Raw genomic sequence first — 18,948 nt, forward strand, 5'->3', positions numbered from 1 at the left:
GCACATCATAATCTGGTTATTTTGGCCACCTTAATACTGACTCACATCATTGTGGTTGATCACAATGACTCAGCTGAGATTGGTTGTTGACATGACTAAAAAATAACCCTAAGTGCAAAATGGCCATTTTCGTGCCTTCTTGTCTACTGGTTATTGACTTTGGCAATTATGTGGTTAATTCATGGCATATGGTCAGCTCTCTGCATCATCCTGATCCATATCTACATATTTAACCTGCTGCAGACTGAAAATATTTGGGAAAACACTATCTTCATGAAATACAGACAGATATTTCCCCTTAGGTGTCCCCAAATAAGAGGCAAACAACTATTTTCTTAGCATTTACATTGCTTTAGGTGTTATGACCCATCTAGAAGTGATTTAATATACATGGGAAGACATATATATATATATATATATACATACATACATACATACATACATATATATATATATATATATATATATATATACACACACACATGCTGTGCCATTCAACATAAGGGACTTGAGCATTTGTGGGGTTTGGTATCTGACAGAGGTCCTGGAACTAATCCATCAAGTTTCAGGAATACTGGTGTGGATGAGCATGGCAATTTTGAGAGCATATCCTTATAAAAATGATAAAATAGCCTTACAAACCTAAATAAATAGCTTCCATGTAACCAGTATAGAATGCAAAAGACTATGTTTGATAATGTCTCCTCAAGATAGTGGTAGATTTGACAAAGGATTTGGTGGAATTTATATCACCCTCTTCCGTGTTCTTGGCATGCATGCTTAAATCATTTTACTGAGGAAAAATATAATGGAACCCACAGTAAAGAAGCTATACAAGCATTTCTGTATTTCTCCTTTTCTCATTAGTGAAACTACAGCCACTTAAGCCCACATTTCATATGGAGGATATAAAAGAGAAAACTGACTGATGGGTCAAACCCATCACATTTTATAAAGGATCTATTAAAATAAGACAAGACGTTATAGTTGAATTAGAAAGACCTATCATTTCCAAGTACCTTTCTTTCCATTAATGCAGCTGCAAAATGCTTAACATTCATTTCAAGTAGTTTTGTTGCACAAGACAGATTTCAAGGTTAGCATAATGAAATGTCTATAAAATGCTGCACACTTATGTTTTTGGAAACACAGAATAGTGTGTATGTCATACCTTTGACAAAAGGGTAAGAGGAGATTTGAAGGTAATGAAAATAAATTAGTAATAAAACTAAAAACATATAAAATATTACCAAATACATATATCAAACAACAGACAATGTCCTTAACTGTAATAATAAGAAACTGGAATCCATACGTTAATAATAAAGTGTATTTTATGACATCTGAAATGATAATAAAAGTGAGCTAAGGACCATAACTTCATCCTGTAAGTAAATTTTGTAATCTGTGCTATCCTAAGTTTATGAGATGATGAGGGGAAGCTAAAACCATCACCTTCATCTAAATTATTTATCAATTCCTTTCTTCTCTTTCTGAAGCATATATCATTTCCATTCTCCATTCAATACGAGAACTATGATAGACTCCTTTAACAATGTGCAGAACCAATCTTTGTTGCAGTCTTCTCTGATGGAAATAAGTAACCACATCCCAAAGACCGAAAACTACAGCTTTCGGCCAAAGGCATGAAGTAATTGTCATAAAAATCCTGCCTTTGCATTATTAATGTATCACCACATCTCCATTGCTGGGAAGTGAAATTTCAGTAGGATGAAGAGAGTGGTATACATCACGAAAGGAAAGGATATCACATAAATGCAGCTCAAACGCCTCAAACGTTTTGTTATTCTACACACCTTTTTTTCAAAGGAGGATCTATGTGTGGAGGATCCATGTCTAACTGTGACAGAGTCCCTGCCTACTTCTTCAAAGGATTTGCTATCTTGAAAACTTAATAAAAATACCTTTGGCATAATCTGTACCCAGTGGTGAGGTCTAAGTTTGTCTATTCTTTACCCTCCATTTTCCTTTTTGTACTGTTCCCAAGACTCATGTCTTTCACCTGGTTAGCCCTTAGCTGTCCCTGCAGCTCCACAAAAAGTCAGCAGGGGGAGCATTTGTCTGGACTTGGACTCTAGACGGCACAAGTGGCTCTATCAAGGTTTCACAAAGGAAACAAATTTCACATTTTAAAAAGTTATAACCTCTTGTCAATGTGAGCAACGCATTATGGGATACTATGCTCAAAACACTTTCAAGAAATGGAATCCTTAAAAGCTCTAGATGGGATCAAGAAGGAATGTTGCTGTTTGTCTCTCAGGAGCACTTTCTATCAACTTAGCTTACACTTTGCTAACCATCAGCACTTAGCTGAATTCCTCAGTAGTTTTAGGAACTCTGACCAGATGCAATGTTAACTGGTAGGTATGCTAAACTATGATGATTAGAAGAATCCAATTTCATAGTAACAATAGCTAACATTTATTGAGCTCATAGGCCAGGAACTGTGCTTTGTGTTTTATTGATGAGAGACTGAGGTTTAGCTAGGCTTAGTAATTTGCCCCAGGTTACACAACTGCAGAGCAGACAGGGAATGTGTTGAAGCTAACTTTAGCACTTCCTGCTTAACTGTTCTGCTCTCTCCATCTGGCTGCCCCCATAGGCTGGCCCCCAGTGTATGTTCAGGATGAAGAGGGTTAAACTGAATGCGTTCACACCTTCTCTGAACGCCTCCCCTGATAAATCAGTTGATGTATGAATATAACCTTGGCTTATTACATCGATTGCCTTCTTTAACGTTGACTCAGCCTACAGTTTCATGCAGAACAAAGTAATTCACTCTCAACAATTAGAGCAGTTCAAATATCAAACCTAATATTGATGGAGAATTTCTAAGCTTCTGGGTAACTGTCAATAACTGGATTGTATGACAATGGAATGATGCCAGCAGTTTTCTTCATAATGCCTTATTGCTGATTTTGCAACCTTATGCTCTGAGTGAGCACGTGCCCAGCAGCCTTATGAATGCTCACTGGGCACTCTCATTAACAGTGAGTGCTGTATTTCTTTAGGGGTGGAGATGGGAAAACAGTTCTGGTACCTGAGCATGAAAGGAGCTTAGAAGCTAATAGTGCCCCTTCAGATTGGCAGTGTAAAGTAGTTGTGGAAGCATCTGTACTGCTGGCGCCTAAAAATCTCCAGGAAGTGTGTTCCCTTGTGTCAGCTCTCTAGGAATGACTGCCATCTATGATATGAACTAAGCAGCATACAGCAGAAAGAACAAGGGTCTGGGGATTGGAACTAGGTTTGAGTTCCAGCTGCCATTGTCAGTGTGACTAGGAAAAATTATCTAATCTGTGCCACTTTCTTCAACTTAAAAGTAAGCATTATTCCTACACTGTGGCAATGGTTTAAAGATTAAGATTCTGGTGAGACTGTAGATAATGTGTCCACACACAGTGGGTGTCCAGGCAAGGTTGTGTTTTCCTTGGCAGCATTTAGGCTGCCTTTTCTCTGACAGTTCCTCCTGCTCTAGTACTTGTTAGTTCTATTTTCAAATATAATCTCAAGGAAAATTCCTTGAATTACTTTAGTGTTGATGAAAGTAGCAGTGTATACGCTATGCTCACATTAATGCTTTCTGGAGAGTTTGTACTCTGAGTGTGATCATTAACCAAAGTACAATGCTGCTGCTTACAGCAAAGGCAACCACAAATCTCACACCGTAACTGTACTATTGTCAGGGCTCTCTAACCCTGCTAACAGAGAAATGTATTATAGTGGGCCGGGCTGATACACAGTTGATCACAAATATATAATTAATGGAGCTCTCAAGACAAGGAGAAACATGTTTCTTTCTTGCTAGTATATGATAACATGCTAAGAAGCATAACATTTTAATAAAAGAATTAAGAGATAAATTCTTTTTGTAGGGCACAAAAGATAGCATCATAGGAGCTCCTGGAGGTAATGACTTCTCACTAAAATGCACCATAAAAAATAGTTGTTACACTAGACATGCCGTTAGTGGGTTGAACTATGACTAGCTTTAAAAACAATTCCACAGGATAGAAAAATCTCAGCATGCTTGGCATACTGTAAGGGTAATGTCTGGCATAATTTTGCTAATGTCTGGCATAATTTTGCTTATATTCATTTATGCATAGTGAGTCAAGATGGAAAAATGATTTCTTGCCGTGGGTCATATTGAAAAAAATTGGAAGCTTTTGCTATATTTCAGGACTATAGAAAATCCATAGCTTAAATTCTCCCTACCAGAAATTAAAGCAAAAAACCAAACTGGTCCAACTTGTCATTTTCCGTGTCAGTTTTAGTTCTTACTTAATGAAGTAATGTGCATAAATACTTGTAAAAATGGCTTTTGCCATGACCTGTTTGAGTATGCAGCATAGTAGGCAGCACTCCAGTGGGAATATCACAAATGTAGTTTTGAAAATTGACTTGCAGAAACCAAGAAAATCTCCAGCCTTAATGACTCCTTAGCATTGTCTCAACACAGATTAGCAGCCATGTTAGAAATCTCTCAATTATAGACTCATTCAGAGGCCATAGTCTCTTGAAGTGACTATTTCACAAAAAACAAAAAGAAACTAGACAAGCAAATGAACTCCCTGATGATATCACAAAATGACACATTCTGAACACAAAAGGAACAGGAAATGAAATAATTTGAAGAACCCAACCAAGCAGATTGGGGGTAGCAATTTTTTAATATAAAAGGAGAAAAAGAATAATTTGGATGCATAAGGCATGAAAGATTCACGTAGGCAATTCTAAAAAGCTGCCAAAAATGGCTAAGTAAGCTCTCTATTACTGAGCTACATCCTGAATTATGGTCAATATTTTCAATAGCTTTGCTAGGTTTGCATCCAATAAAAATTCACCAGTAGACGTATTAATATTCATGAGAATTATATTTGTTCAATGATGTAAGTAAATTTAGAGTTCTGCAGTCATCATCACAATCTATTTTTGGAGCATTTTCATATCAGCTCCCTCATGTCCATTTGTAGTTAATCCTAGCAGGGTTAAGAAAAGGATAAGATAAGGTGTATGTCCCATAAGCAAATATAAGTAAGTGTCAAAATCTTATCCAGACCAACAGCATTTTAGTGCTACATTTCTTTTTTTTTTTTTAGAAACATACATAAAAAACTTGTAATGAACAAGATATTAAAAACTTAAAGAAGTTGTTTCGGACTTTTGTACTTGTTCTGCCAGACTCTAATCCTGTTTTTGTTATCTTTTATTTTTCTTCTCCCTTCAACTTCTGGCCATCACTACCTGTCCATTTTATCTCTATATATTTGCCTACCTGGGGCAGGCAGAAGGAGCTATTATGATATAGTTTAGTGGTATGTGGCACTTTGTGTTCAATTTGGCATGTTTTTAAGGTTCATCCAAACTGTTAGTATGCAACAATAATCTGTTCTTTTCATTGGCTAGTGTTCCATTTCTTTATCCATTTACCAGCTGAACACTTGGAACACTTGCTTTGTTTCTATCTTTTGTCTATTAAAACTGAAGCTACTGTGGATACTTATACCTCTTATGTTAGGGGTAAAAATAACAGTAAGATTGTTGTGTCACATTTTATCTTCATGACTAACTTTATAAGAAATGGCCAGGCTATTTACAAATGTGGCCATATCACTAAAATTCCTATGAATTTTCTGCTGTTATCTTGGAGAAATTCTACAGATTTTAGCTAAGAAACTTGTGTAGATACATAATTCTAGGCAGTCTGAGCAAAATAAAAAGACAATATTTATAGGGGGAGGGAGGAATATTTTAAAGAAATATTTTGTCTTTGCTCATGTTTTGTCTAGATTCAGTCTCTTGACAAATGAGAAAATGTTTCAGCTCGGTTAATGAGGAGCCCTTCATAGTATTACTATGTGCCAATTAGTTTTATCCAGTTTGTGTATCTATGAATATTGTAGCAAACCTTAGGCATTCAAATCATCACCAGAGACAACTCACCTCATAGACATAAGCAAACAAAATGGTTTGATGATAATTTGTCATTGGATGAAATGTTAAATGAAAGAACTCTGAAGTTGATACAGGTGAATACAAGATGGAAATGAGTGGAATATGACCACAAAATACAAGCAGGATTCTGTATTATACACAAACAAACCTTGGAGAAATATCACATCCTTGCTGCATAAAAGCACCCAAGGAAAACCAGAGACTGTTAAATATTCCAAATTCATTCGGAGGATCAGGAGGACTTTGTGGGTCACGAGGTTCTTCATTGTTGTCTTCCAAGTGCCACTCATAAGGGCTAAATCTGCTGACTAGGAAGAGAACCACACTGACTCCAATGTAAGCGAAGACAATGCACATCCAGATTTCATAAGCTAAAGGATCCAGGAATGAAAATACGCCTGGTTTTGATTTCTGAGGCTTCTTTATCATGATGGAGATACCAAGGCTCATAAATGGCTTTGAAAAATCGATCACTTCTTCCCGGACCAAAGTTATAGTGAGTGGAGCAACAGCTATATCAGCTCTCTGAAAAACAAAGACATGTAGAACTTTTACAGACAGCATATCCTTCACCATTTGCCACTTAATATGTGGTTTTTGTTGGAATATACTATACTCAATCACAATAACCAGCTGATTTGTGAATGCTAAGATTAGAGAGGCAAGGCTATTCAGTAAGTTCTGAATTGCTTTAGGTTGATGGTGAAGTAGGGAAAAAGTCTTGGTCTTGTGTCCTCTGAAGCATACTTGCTTAGGGAAACCTATTCCATTTCTCCTAATTTCTTTTTTGCTACCTCACACCCCAACTTGTCCTTCTTTATGACATATTTAACTTTTCTCATTTTAATATTCATGTTCTTATGTCTACCTCCCTTTTTGACTGGAATTTTTTGTATACTATGCACAATAATCTTCTTATATTTTCTTTCTTTTTCCTTGTAGTATTCTGTATAAGTATTGGTTACTGCCTTGTCTGTCAAAATATTTATCATTTGAAGATAGGGACCCAGTCTTTTGATTTTGTATCTATTATTGCAGTAGGTTCCATATTAAAATGTAGATTCCTTAAATAGTTGTTTATTGTTGAACATAACCTATTAAAACATGTAATATTTATGAATAGGAAGTAAAAGGATAAAACAGCTATTATAATACATATTAATTTATCAAGTCAGCTATATTTTCTGGCGATAAATACAAGTACAACATTGACACATGTCAGAATGATAAATAAATGTTAGCAGTGCACTGAATAATTAATACATGTAAAGACATGCCATCTTTTTATGTTAATCTCAGGAAAAGAAGAGATTAGGATTTTTCTGTACTTTGTTTCTCTACAATTGTTCCTTTAGAACGCTAGTAGGTTTTAGTATAGAAACAGGCTTTAAAATGTACATGTGGAAAAATGTATATGACTAGGGGATGGCTTCAGTATGGCATATCAGATATGTAGTAAATCACCAATTATGTTCAGTTTTTTTCTGTGACATATATATATATACATATATATATGTATGTATGTATATATATATATAGTTATGTTTCAATATTGGAGAGATGGTGGAAGAATTATAAAGTTTGAACTAGAGTATATTTACCAAAAATGATATTTACTTTGGTGAATTGCATAGGGCAACTCAAACCAGTTGAGAAGTGCTTCTTTTTGAAAGGGAAATGCAGATGATAAACAGTTTGTTGAGGGCTTACTCTGTATGAAGCACTGTGGCATGCACTTTATATATATATTATTTTACCTCATTTTCCTAGCAACCTTGAGGTTTGTACAATTACCATTCTCTCTCCAAATGATGTATATTTTAACAGACAAGGCAATAACCAAAGCTTGTACTGAATATTACAAGGGAAAGAGAAGCGAGATTAGACCTCTGGTACTGAAATTGTATCCACTCTCTTAACCAGCATGTTTTTCAGTTGACACTTGCATATGGATACTACATACTACAGTATTTTGAGCTGCAATTAGTGAGTTTTTTGATGATGCAGCTCTTCTGGGTTATTCATGCTTCTATAAATGCCCCCTTCACCCACACTCATGTAAGTAACCCCAATAAAATCTTTGCTTTGCCAAGATGGATGTTGGTGGAATTGTTGCTTTTGCCTGTCACCAATAGGGCAACTGGGGATGAGAAGCCATTTGTTCACAGCTTCCCAGGGAAAATCATACAGTACTTATTCAGTTGAAATCATAGGCAGTTTCATTTACCAAAAGACATCTCTTCCACTTTTTGGTCCTTCTACTTTCCCAACCATATCGCACCTCTACCTACCACTTTCAATGATCTTGAAACTATGACTTCATTTACCTCTGAATCAAAACAGTACTTTTGCTTAAAGATCTAATCTGTAGTTCCTCTGACTTATTGAAATTATTTCTTGAACTGTAAATTTGGCTGCCAGACACAAACACATCCTGTCAGACATCAACTGGTCATGTGATATCACTGGCTTTTTATATTATATACTCTTTCTTTTGGCTCTCTGCCATAATAGGCTGTCCATCTCTATGAATATTCTTTGCCTATTTTTTCTTCTTAGTTTTCATTCTCCACTAAGGTATATTTTGTCTTTCCAGAAGTACCTGGTTTAGTATGTAATCACTGAAGGTTTGTGGAATAAGACAGATCATTCAAGGTTCTGTCCTTTACTTTTCTTCTTTCAACATCATCATCTATGGCTTCAACTCTCATCATACCACAGTTAAGTCCTTAGTCTCCAGTTCCACATTGAAGATGAGATGAGAGCCAACGACAAACTTTCCCTATTTTATAATTTGGCTGAGGGCTACACCTGGTCTTAGGGACAAAGACTGCTGATAAGAATGGAATTGGTCAGAAAGCCAGTGGGGGGTTTTGGCAAAGATAGCTTGACTCAGCCAGAGTTTTGTCACGCCAAGAGAATTCATACAAATAGGCACCTCCTCTCACTGCTAACATGTTTCTGCCTCCTACTTGAAGGATACAAATACACATCTAATGTAAGTTCTCATTTGATCTCATTTGAATTTAATTAATTAATTTAACTAGTTTTTCTTTCTTTTTTCTTTTTTGTCTTGTGAGAGAGTTGATCCTTCTAGGAGAAATTGCTATTTTTTTCTGTCTTCAAAGGTGTAGTAAGAGGGAATTTGTTGTAAGAAAATCACTTTATTTGGACTTAATATAAGGAAACTGAGCTCTTTTCAAGTAGTTACAGAATGTAATATTGAGGCACATGATCTCCTTTAAATGTAAAACCATACCCTTCCCTGCATTTGGGGGAGTTTGGTGAGACGAAAGGCTGGGGCAATGGTGTAATTATATTATAATCTCAAAAAGAAAGAGATAACAGTTGAAATACAAAAACAAAACAAAACAAAAATACCCCTACCAAAAAACCCTCACCAATTCAGCAAGTGTAACACCCAATACATGGTAAGCACCACTAAACACTGAGATGGCTAAACGGAAAAGGAATGACATTTCACTGTCTAGTTCCTAGGAACATTTAGCAGAAGAACAGATTACCAAAGAAAGCTATTTTGAATTTAAAGTACTTTCAAATCTCAAACAAACAAACAAAAAACATCAATAAGGTGAATATGTTCCCCTCAGGTACTTGCCTCTTTCCCTCAACCTAGCATTTCTAATCTTCTGAATTATTTCTTTCTGGGAAGCCTTTTATTTCCATTTTTCCTTTTATGAGACAGCATGTTACTATGTAGTCCAAGCTAGCCTTGAACTTACTTCATGGCTCTGGCTGGTCTAAAATTTGTAGTGATCCTCTTGTCTCGGTCTAGAAAGTGCTGGGATCTCGGGAACTTCTTTTTTAAGAAAAAAAAGTATAAATGCCCCAATGGAGGATGGTGTTAAATCTGGGTTCACTTAAAATCTCACTGCTTGTGTGACCTGGCTCCAAAACAAGGATTTCCAATGTATCTGTAAAAACCCTTAACAAAGACCTATAGATTGAATAAGACAGAGTGATAGGTACAGGTAGCTAGAAGAAGGGCCAGCCAATAGAAGGTAAAAGAGCTGCTGAGTGAGCCTCCCAGATAGTAAGTTGTTGGGAGACTGAGTGAGCACTTGTTACTTTTTCTCTTGTATCCTTGCTGAGAGACAAGTCACAGAACTGGAAGCCTTAGAGAGCCAACCTTGGAGAAGCTTTTGCCCTCTCTTATCACTATCCCTTCCTCCATATTATGAAGTCATCTGTGATAGTGGGCTATTTCACAGCTTATGGCTGGCCTGCCATAATGTCTGTGAAACAAGCAGCTTCGTTATCAATGGGAATGTGGAGAAACCGATCTCTAATAAGTGTTCAAAAATCCTCAGGTAGCTCTACTGGAAATGCTTGGCATATGAACAAGGGAGGCTACTTTAAAGGACAATTAAAGACGAAAGAGACTGATACTGAAGAAAACCTTAAAAAGGTAACCATGCAGGAACCAGGGTGTATCCCTGGTGCACCAAAGGACTTCGGGAGCACATTTTCCATGGAGGGATACTCCCTTAACCTAGAGGCAGGAGGGAGGGCCTAGTCCCTACCCCAAATGACTTGACAGATTTTGATGATCCCTCCTGGAAGGCATCACCCTCCTTGTGGAGTGGGGGGGATGGGATGGGAGGGGGGTCAGGGGACACAGGAGGGAGGGAGAGAGGGAGGGACAGAGGGAGAGGGAACGGGGATCGATATGAAAAAGAAGGAAAAAAAGGTAACCGTTCAAACAAAATCCCTCTCTCAAAATACTCTTATATAATATGCATACATGCATATAACATGCATGCTTGGATCAAATCCACCACCCTGAAATTGCTCCCTTGATAGTAGTTCTTAATGCAAGTCTGTGGTGACTGGAGCCAAGCATGAAAAATTATGGCTAAGGACTATGAAGCAGGTGAGCTTCTGGCTTAATAATCAAGTGTCTTTCTTCTGGTGTCCTGAGCCACTCCAGCAGCCTTTTGTCATCAAGCCTATGCTGCTAACCACAGCAGGAAAGTCACTTTTAGAACCCTAGGTGGGTAAGTGCTCTGTATGAGGGTGCTCCAGGTGACAGACGAAAACCAGCAAATGGTAAGAGCTCAGGGTGAGAGTCTACTAGTGTTTTAACTTGCATTTTCACTACTTAAAGGATTTTAATCAAGCAGCTTAAGAATGGCTGTGTGGGCTCAGCAAACACACTAAATTAGGTTTGATTTTTTTCACTTAACCAGTGGCAAACCCAAGCAACTGCATTGCTGGAGGGGATTTAGCTTGAGGAGATTGATAATTGTTTCCATAGGTGGGCAGCCAAAGTTGTAAATTTCATAAAATCTAAACCCTGACAGACTGCCATGCACAGGGACCATGCAACTTAAGAAGCTGACAAGTTTTAAGCGGAGATGACATTTAGTTGAACTGTAATTTTATAAATTGTTTGAGTTGGAAGGCTTGTTACATCTTAAAATGTTTTCATCTGATTAGCTCATATAAAATTTGCAGCCCATTTAGAGATTATGTTTGAGCAGGAGCCTGTCAGCCACTCTTTCAATGCACTTTCTGATACTGAAGAAGAAAGGGGACGATATACCATACAGACCATACTACACGCTATGGAAGAGAAGCAGATGTGATGTGATCCTTACTCCCTGAATCAAGCATAAAGTTCTAGTGTTCTTGGGCAGGCATTTCCTCCTGAAAATTTAAATGTGTTAGAAAAAGGAGTAGAGCAGAATTAAGCTGGACAATAGACATGAAATTGCTGTGTGTTGGGGACAGGGATTAAACTGCTTTATTGGCTGTACTCTATGAGATACTTGTTGTCTGCCATTGTTAAGATCTGGAGAAAGGGATGAGACCTATTTAAATCAGTGCAACAACAAGCAGGGTCACAACAGGATCCCCACATTTCTTTATCCAGAACAGATGTCCCAGTATGGGTCTATTGATTTGGACTCCTTGTCCTTGGGGAGCTGCAGGATTTAAAGACCCAGTGATCCTGGAAGCTGAATGAAGGCTGTGTGATGCTAAATTTGGTTGGAACTATTTCCCCACCCCTCTGCTCAGAATAGCAGACTTTCATGTATCATTAATGCTCTTCCCTGGAGCCAGTGTCCTTTCAGTAGAGGAGCCCTTTTAGCAAACCTTCAGTCCTTTCTGCTAGAGCCCAATAGAATCAGAAGACTAGAAGTGAATGTATGGCATCTGTTACTGGATCCTCGCTTCTCTGCCTTTAACTGGAAGGACAGATTGACTTTCTGCCTTTGTTAATGGGAAATAATCGATTTTAGGATAGTAACAATCCAAGGTAATTTCTCATAGGCAAAGAAACGTCAGTATCTGTCGAGTTTCCATTTCTTCTGGGAGTGGGAAGTAGTGTGTGTGGGACACCCAAGGACTGTGATCTAGAATCAACATATGCCAATCCCATCTCCATTCCTGAACTTTCTGCTGCCTTCTAAGTTGGATGAACAAATCTGGATAATAGTTTCCCTGGACTTTCCCAAAAGCAATCCCACGTACTCTTTATTCTTAGTTCCATGTGCTAAGAACATAACGAATGTGACAGTGGCCCACTGGGAGGTGTCCTCTTCATAACTGGGGCTCCAATTTCCTTCTAGCCCATTTCTTGCTTTTTTTTTTTTAAATCTTGTTAGGTCATATATCTTCTCTAAGGACAGAGCCTCCGAGCTATTTGCATTGTGTTTTTAAATATTTCGAAAGATAGCTAGAGATTTGTATTACATTGTCCCAGAGGGTATCTCGGATGGAATAGCACATAATCCAGCTAGAATGCAAGCCCTATACTCCAAAGTCAGGAAGAAATGGCATATCTCACTGAAATACCATTAAGATACCCATAGGCTGACAAGCTTAGAGAACCAGCATAAACCAGTGGACAAAGCACTAAGCCTCCGGACTGTCTTTAGAGCTGCCAAACTATGATTTTTTGTGATATTGTCAAAATTTTGCCACCACTCATCCTCCCTGAGAAATTCCTGTCACTTGTCCTCCATGGGGTTTCAATTTTTTGGTTTCCTCAATGGGCAATGATAATGCATAGTCCCTGGTGGATCTCCTAGCCATATGTAAAAATGAATTAGATGGTAAGCTAAGGAATATTTAAGAATCCTGTTAGCCACAAAATGTTCTTTGAGAATGCCCTCTTAAAACATTTGCTACTTGGGAGCAGTAAAAACTGGTGGTGTGTGAGCCATTTGAGCTGGAATGATTATTATGTGGCAGTGTTACAAAAATCCAGCTCAAAATCAAAATTGCTAAAAGCAGGTGGACAGCTTCAAGACCACAATGTACTGAAGGGCTTACGTAATGGGGCACACTGCATGCTGCTGACGTTTGTTTCTAAAATAACCTTCTTAGAGATACAAGGTGCCCCAACACCAACTTTGATTTGAATTTCTTTAGAGGAAAAAAAAAACATTCAGGAACCATCTGAAGAGAGACTAATTGACTTCTTTCTTCCTTAACAAATTTAATTCCTTTTGACTTTTTCTTGGGACTTCATGGCAGATAGAGAAATATCTTTGGCAAACCTTTCTCTGGCTCTGCCTTCCTCCATCATTTCCCTTCTCTGATATACACTACATCCAAAAGGCAGCACCGAAAAAATAGAGCAGTGCATGTCTCTGTAGTTGCCCTGATAAATGCAAGTAGCCATTCCCCGTTCTCCATCTTTTTGTCAATTAAGAACTCTGGGAAATCATCCGAGGATTTCCCCTGCTTTCTTCTTCTGAAGTAACTTACAAACCACAAGAGGTCAGGTCTGCCAGAAATGCAAGCTTGGGTTTTCATTTTTTTTTCTCCATTTTTGTCATGAACAGAGATGTTGAAAGTTTCTAATGCCAGAAGATTAAAACTTCCACGAGAAGATGGGGGCACACTTAGCTTATGATATCTCTGACAGCAAGCTTTTCCTGCAAGGATGACAGGAAAATCTAGCTTCTATATTACTAGGTTTTGGAGGAAAGTGGAGTTTGACAGTCCACTTCCGTGGATTGGTTTGCTGTCAGTTCTTCAGAATCACTTTGTATTATTCAGCTCAGAAAACATCAGAGACTTCTTCTAGGTCAGGAGAGGTGAGAGGATGTCCCTTTAAGAGCCTTCTCTGGCAGAAAGGAAAGATCTCCCTAGAGCAGCAGAGGAATGAGAGAAAGGTTGCTCCAGAAATCTCCCCTTTTCAAAATTGAGGTGATGAGGTCTGAATTACTAAACAAATAGCTCTGTACATCTCAAATTCCCTCACTTACAAATAGATGAAGTGGAAAGAGAAAGGGATGTGTAGAGATTCAATCATGCAGCAAAGAGGACATCCCAGAGGAGAAACCAAAACACCACAAGAGAACGGCACTTCATCTGAACAATGTCAGGAAATCTCTTATCCTTCATCACCACGTCTTGCTGAATGGTAGGAGGGCACTGGTCTATTTCCAGATCATGCCAGGTTTCTTTGGAGACACTGTAGAACACTGCTCATTCTATTTTTATGCGGTTGTAAACTTATGGACTAGATCACATCAGATAACTAGAGCACTAGGTATTGGCACCCTCAATTTCTTGCCATGCTACTAAAGCCTCAATAACGTCTCTCTAGAATGGGATAGTATAGTGAACTGATTAAAAGTACATGAGCTTCATAGATTCAAATCACTATGCTCTTGCTATGGCCAGAAAGTTTGTGCCCTCTCTTCATATGTTCAAATTCCAATCTGCAAGGTAATGTTATTAAGAAATGGGGTATTAGGAAGTGGTTCGTTCATGAAGCAGAGCCATCATGAATAGGATTAGTGCTCTTATATAAGAGGCTTCAGAGATCAATTGCCATTTCCTAATGTGAGGATGCGACAAGCAGCTACAATTTATGAGTCAGAAAGTTCATCATCACTAGACAATGGAATCTTTGATCCTGAATTTCCCAGCCTCCAGAATGGTGAGAAATCAATATCTGTTGTTTATAATCCACTAGTCTAATATACTTTCTTATAGCAACCTGAACAACTAAGACAGGCCCTGCAGGATATTTGGTCTTTGGAATGTGACTTCAATTCTTAGCTTAAATATTCTCACACGTAGAATGAGGTTACTAATGGAACTTCTTCAAATGCATGTTGTGAGGATTAAGGTACATAATGCTTGTAAAGTACTTAGCACAGTAGGTAGCAGACAGCGAATACTCTATAAGTGCTGGCTAATAATAACAAAAATAGTACCTTATTTTTCCCACCATGAGCTCAGATTAATGAACCTTTGTCAACCATTATTGTATACAGGTCATGATTCATTAGGACGAAATGTGAGGCTTCCCTATGAGTAAGGTGATGTTCTAAGTGCAGGGAGAGGATAGGCATGACAACACCTTTTGAGTATTGGGGAGATAAAGGACAAGAAATAGAAAACATTGTCACCTGGAAAGGGAGAGACTAGTCCTGTATCACAATGCGGCAATCAACTGGGTCGTCTGCCCTTCTCTGGAAGTGGAAAACCTCTTTCTCAGTCCTGCCCCAGTTCCCAGGGCCAACCTTGACCTAAGACAGGTGGTGACTGGTCCCAGCCCCACAGATGGAGGTGGGGGTACGAGTTACTGTGCTGTGTGTCTGGCAAAAGGACAGTGTCCCAGTTTTGATACCTGGGGCCCAGCCTCATTTTAAGCCTTAGTTCCCATTCTGTCCTTATTTTTAGAAATAAGCTTCTTTCTGAATGCTTGTTTCCAAAGGCCTATTCTAAAAAACATATTGAATGACCCGAGTAGTCTCTTATGATTGAAGAGTGACACCCTATTTTGTTCTGGATACCACTGGAATAATATTCCTGGCTTTCAATCCAATAGATATATGGATGTTTGTTTCTTACTGGTTATGACTTCTCAGCAACCCCTTCCCCTAATTCATTTGTCTTCTCATTATCTGTTATGTGGCCAGGTGCCAATTCATGCAAATGACTCTTGTTTATTGGAACTAAACATCTCCTGCTACCACCTGCACTTTGGTTAGTTTGTTAGAGATTGGTTTACTCAATTCTGGTGGTCAATTGTACTTATCCTCATATGCCTCACTGGTTTGCCTAGAATCTGATGTTCCCTGAGAACAAAACCACTTAAAACCAAGTCACCGAGGAGCTCTGAAAATACCACTTTATCGGTCTTAAAGTTTTATCCTGGTTTTTAAACTGGTAAGTTGCAGTACTGCAGATCTGATTTGCTAGTGTAAAACTAAAGATAGGGACACAGTTAACTGGTAAAGTTGTTGGTTGGGAGGAAGAATGCATTTAGATTTGAGAAACAGTAGAATTCATTGTGTATATTGGTTCATGAGACATGGGGGGACCCATGATGAAAGATGTCGATACTCCTAAGGCAACTACATAGGTTGGTGGTTCTGGTAACCGAGTTGGTTAAATACAAAAGGAATAGACTCTCAGTATAAGGCAGGCCATGCTTAATGTGGCCACATAACTTCCCTCAATTCTATTTTCCTTTTGGTAAAGTAACCCTGTTCTCAAAGGATGATATTCATAGGCTACTTTTCATGAGAAACTATTTGATGTCATAGACTCAAGAAACTCTAAAGTCTGATAAATCTAAGCTTGAACATTAAATCCATCATTTTCTTGTTAATTTAAAAGCATAGAAATAAGTAACAATGGAACTGGAAATACTTACTCCATAGACAAGTTCCCCAACCATGCCATTCCATATTTTAGTCTCTGGATCCCGTGCTCCATATTTCCCATCACCAACAATGGATAATTTGTATTTGATCCTTACATGTTTGGCTATTTCATAGGCTAAATCAACACAATAGCCTTCATAGCGCTCATTTCCTTCTAGTTGCTCATGATTCTTTTTATACATTACATATGGCGATTCCTTTGGGACCAGAAAGAAAGAACAGAAGATTAATCTTATCCATTTTTTCTAAGAGATAGTAAATGTAATAGGAAGACATTTCCCCTTCTGTTGCCATTGAGGCTTGGTGTATGGAAACAATTTTTTAAAAGTTTTTGACTATATTCCTTGGAGCCTTTAACTGCTAATTTAATGAAGTAAGTTTTTTTTTTTCCTGAAGTTTGAAAATAGGGCTAGTTTATACCAGCAAAGTCTTTTGATTTAGTCAAATTGGAAAGTGCTATCTCCTTCAGTACATAAAGATGAACTGCCTTTGGTTTCCAAGGATGTATCAGGTAGAAGGTACAGCCAGCTCTGGCAAGCCACTAGGGAACACTGCTAGTGGAGCTGCAATGTTTCGCTCACTTGTGTTTTTGGTCCCTAGGATGAAGTAAAGGAGAGTAATTGATATATAGTGTTTAAATGTCATACTTTTTTTTAAAACTGAGGTATGTACTTCATTTTAAAAATAGCTTTTGGAAAACCATTTTAAAACTGACACCACTCCCTCAAATGTCTATAGTGCACTGAATTTTATGGAATACCTCTGTGTGGCTAATTATGCCTTGAAATGGTTCTTAGACATAGGTAGGAGATTATTGTTATTTATTTCCATCCAACAAATAGCAAACATTAAACACTGAGGATTAGAAAAATTGTGACTTGCACAATTAGATCCAATATCAGAACCCTATCTGATTTTCTTTCATGCAGTGACAACTCTCTACAAAGAAGAATTAGATTTTATGTTCAGGTGAAAACACCATTCTTTTAGTGGAGAAGTAGAAGAGGAAAAATGTAAAATTGCTCCTCAATCATTTATTCTTTCATTTATCCATTCATCCATTCATTCTCTTCCCCCTCTTTCTCTCTTTCTTTTGCATGTACATGGCAAATGAACACATACCATGGTGCTTTTTTAGAGGTCAGAGGGACAGCTTGCAAGAGTTAGTTCTCTCCTTCACTCCTACAACTTCTGGGCATCAAACTCAGGTCATCAGAATTGGTGGAAAGCAACTTCATCCATTATTTTCATCCCTCTCTCCCTTCCTTCCTTTCGATTTTCTGATGGAACCTTTATAGACACTTAGTTCTGGCCAATTCTCCACCCCTTCCTTTCTCTCCACATCTACCTCCATTCCCTCTGTACCTTTTGTCTTCAGTATCTTCCCTTCCATGTTAATATCACATGTGCTCAGTTTTCCTTCCCACCTGTCCACTGACATCTCTTTGCTCTCATGTACCCAGGTTCTAGTTTCTTGTCCTTTACTCATACTCACTCCTATTTAAATACACATGCTTAGCTATTGGAAGCTAATATATTTGTACATGAGAGAGAACATGTAGTATTTGTTTTACTGAGCCTCAGTCATACTATTTAATATAATATTTTCAAGTTCTTCAAACTTGCCCGGAAACTCTGTAATTTAATATTCCTTTGTGGATGAATATAATTCTATTGTGTATCATGACATTTTGTTCATCATGGAGAGCGGCTTGAGGGTTCCTGAACAGCTGTCATGTTAGAACTTTTGCATGTGGGAACTCTACATTGGCTGAATAACATTTTTAGAACAGTTCAGAGTACTTTAGAACCAAATAATACTTTTAGAATGCCGTTGAGAAAGTCTACTTATTGTATGTCCACACTTACCAGAATGGTAGTCACTACTATGGTCCGATTCTCTGAGGATGCACTGTCATTGCTAATTTGCTGATCAGAGAAGGGCACGAACCGTTCATATTCATTCCAGTAACCAGCCTAGAAAAAAAAAAGCATTTAGCTTGGATGCCTATTTTTCTCTCAAGTACCTGGAGACTTACAAGGACTGATCCCCCCTCCCCCCCCCGTTTCTATCTGTTAGTACCATCAGCACTAAAAGGACACACAAAACACTGCTTGTCATTCCTTTATCTTGAGGATTCCTTTCCTCACCTCACCATTACTTGATATTATGAAAAAAAAAAGTAGTAGAAAAATATTTGGAACTGCCGAATGCTCTTAAATAAGAGTAAAAAACCTAGAATCTAACTCAACTGTTAGTATGATAGACGCCAACTGGTCACATAAAATTTAGCTATTGAGAAAGGTATTT

The 18,948-nt window shown here is 38.0% G+C and overlaps 1 protein-coding gene across 5 annotated transcripts in view; it reads right to left on the reverse strand.

Moving 5' to 3' along the window:
* Positions 1-18,948, reverse strand: part of Gria3 (glutamate ionotropic receptor AMPA type subunit 3) — a 263,014-nt gene that overhangs the window by 56,218 nt on the left and 187,848 nt on the right. For all 5 annotated transcript variants that reach the window (XR_007834108.1, XM_051178646.1, XM_051178647.1 and 2 more), the window contains 3 exons: positions 18,507-18,614; positions 16,628-16,834; positions 6,125-6,501 (listed from right to left, as the gene is read on the reverse strand). Coding sequence is in view for 4 of the 5 variants with exons in the window: in XM_051178646.1 (XP_051034603.1) it covers positions 6,125-6,501; positions 16,628-16,834; positions 18,507-18,614 (692 nt within the window). In the remaining variant the exon portion in view is untranslated. The remainder of the gene's footprint in view (positions 1-6,124; positions 6,502-16,627; positions 16,835-18,506; positions 18,615-18,948) is intronic.

Source organism: Phodopus roborovskii, unplaced genomic scaffold (genome assembly GCF_943737965.1).
Source record: "Phodopus roborovskii unplaced genomic scaffold, PHOROB, whole genome shotgun sequence".
NCBI lineage: Eukaryota > Metazoa > Chordata > Mammalia > Rodentia > Cricetidae > Phodopus > Phodopus roborovskii.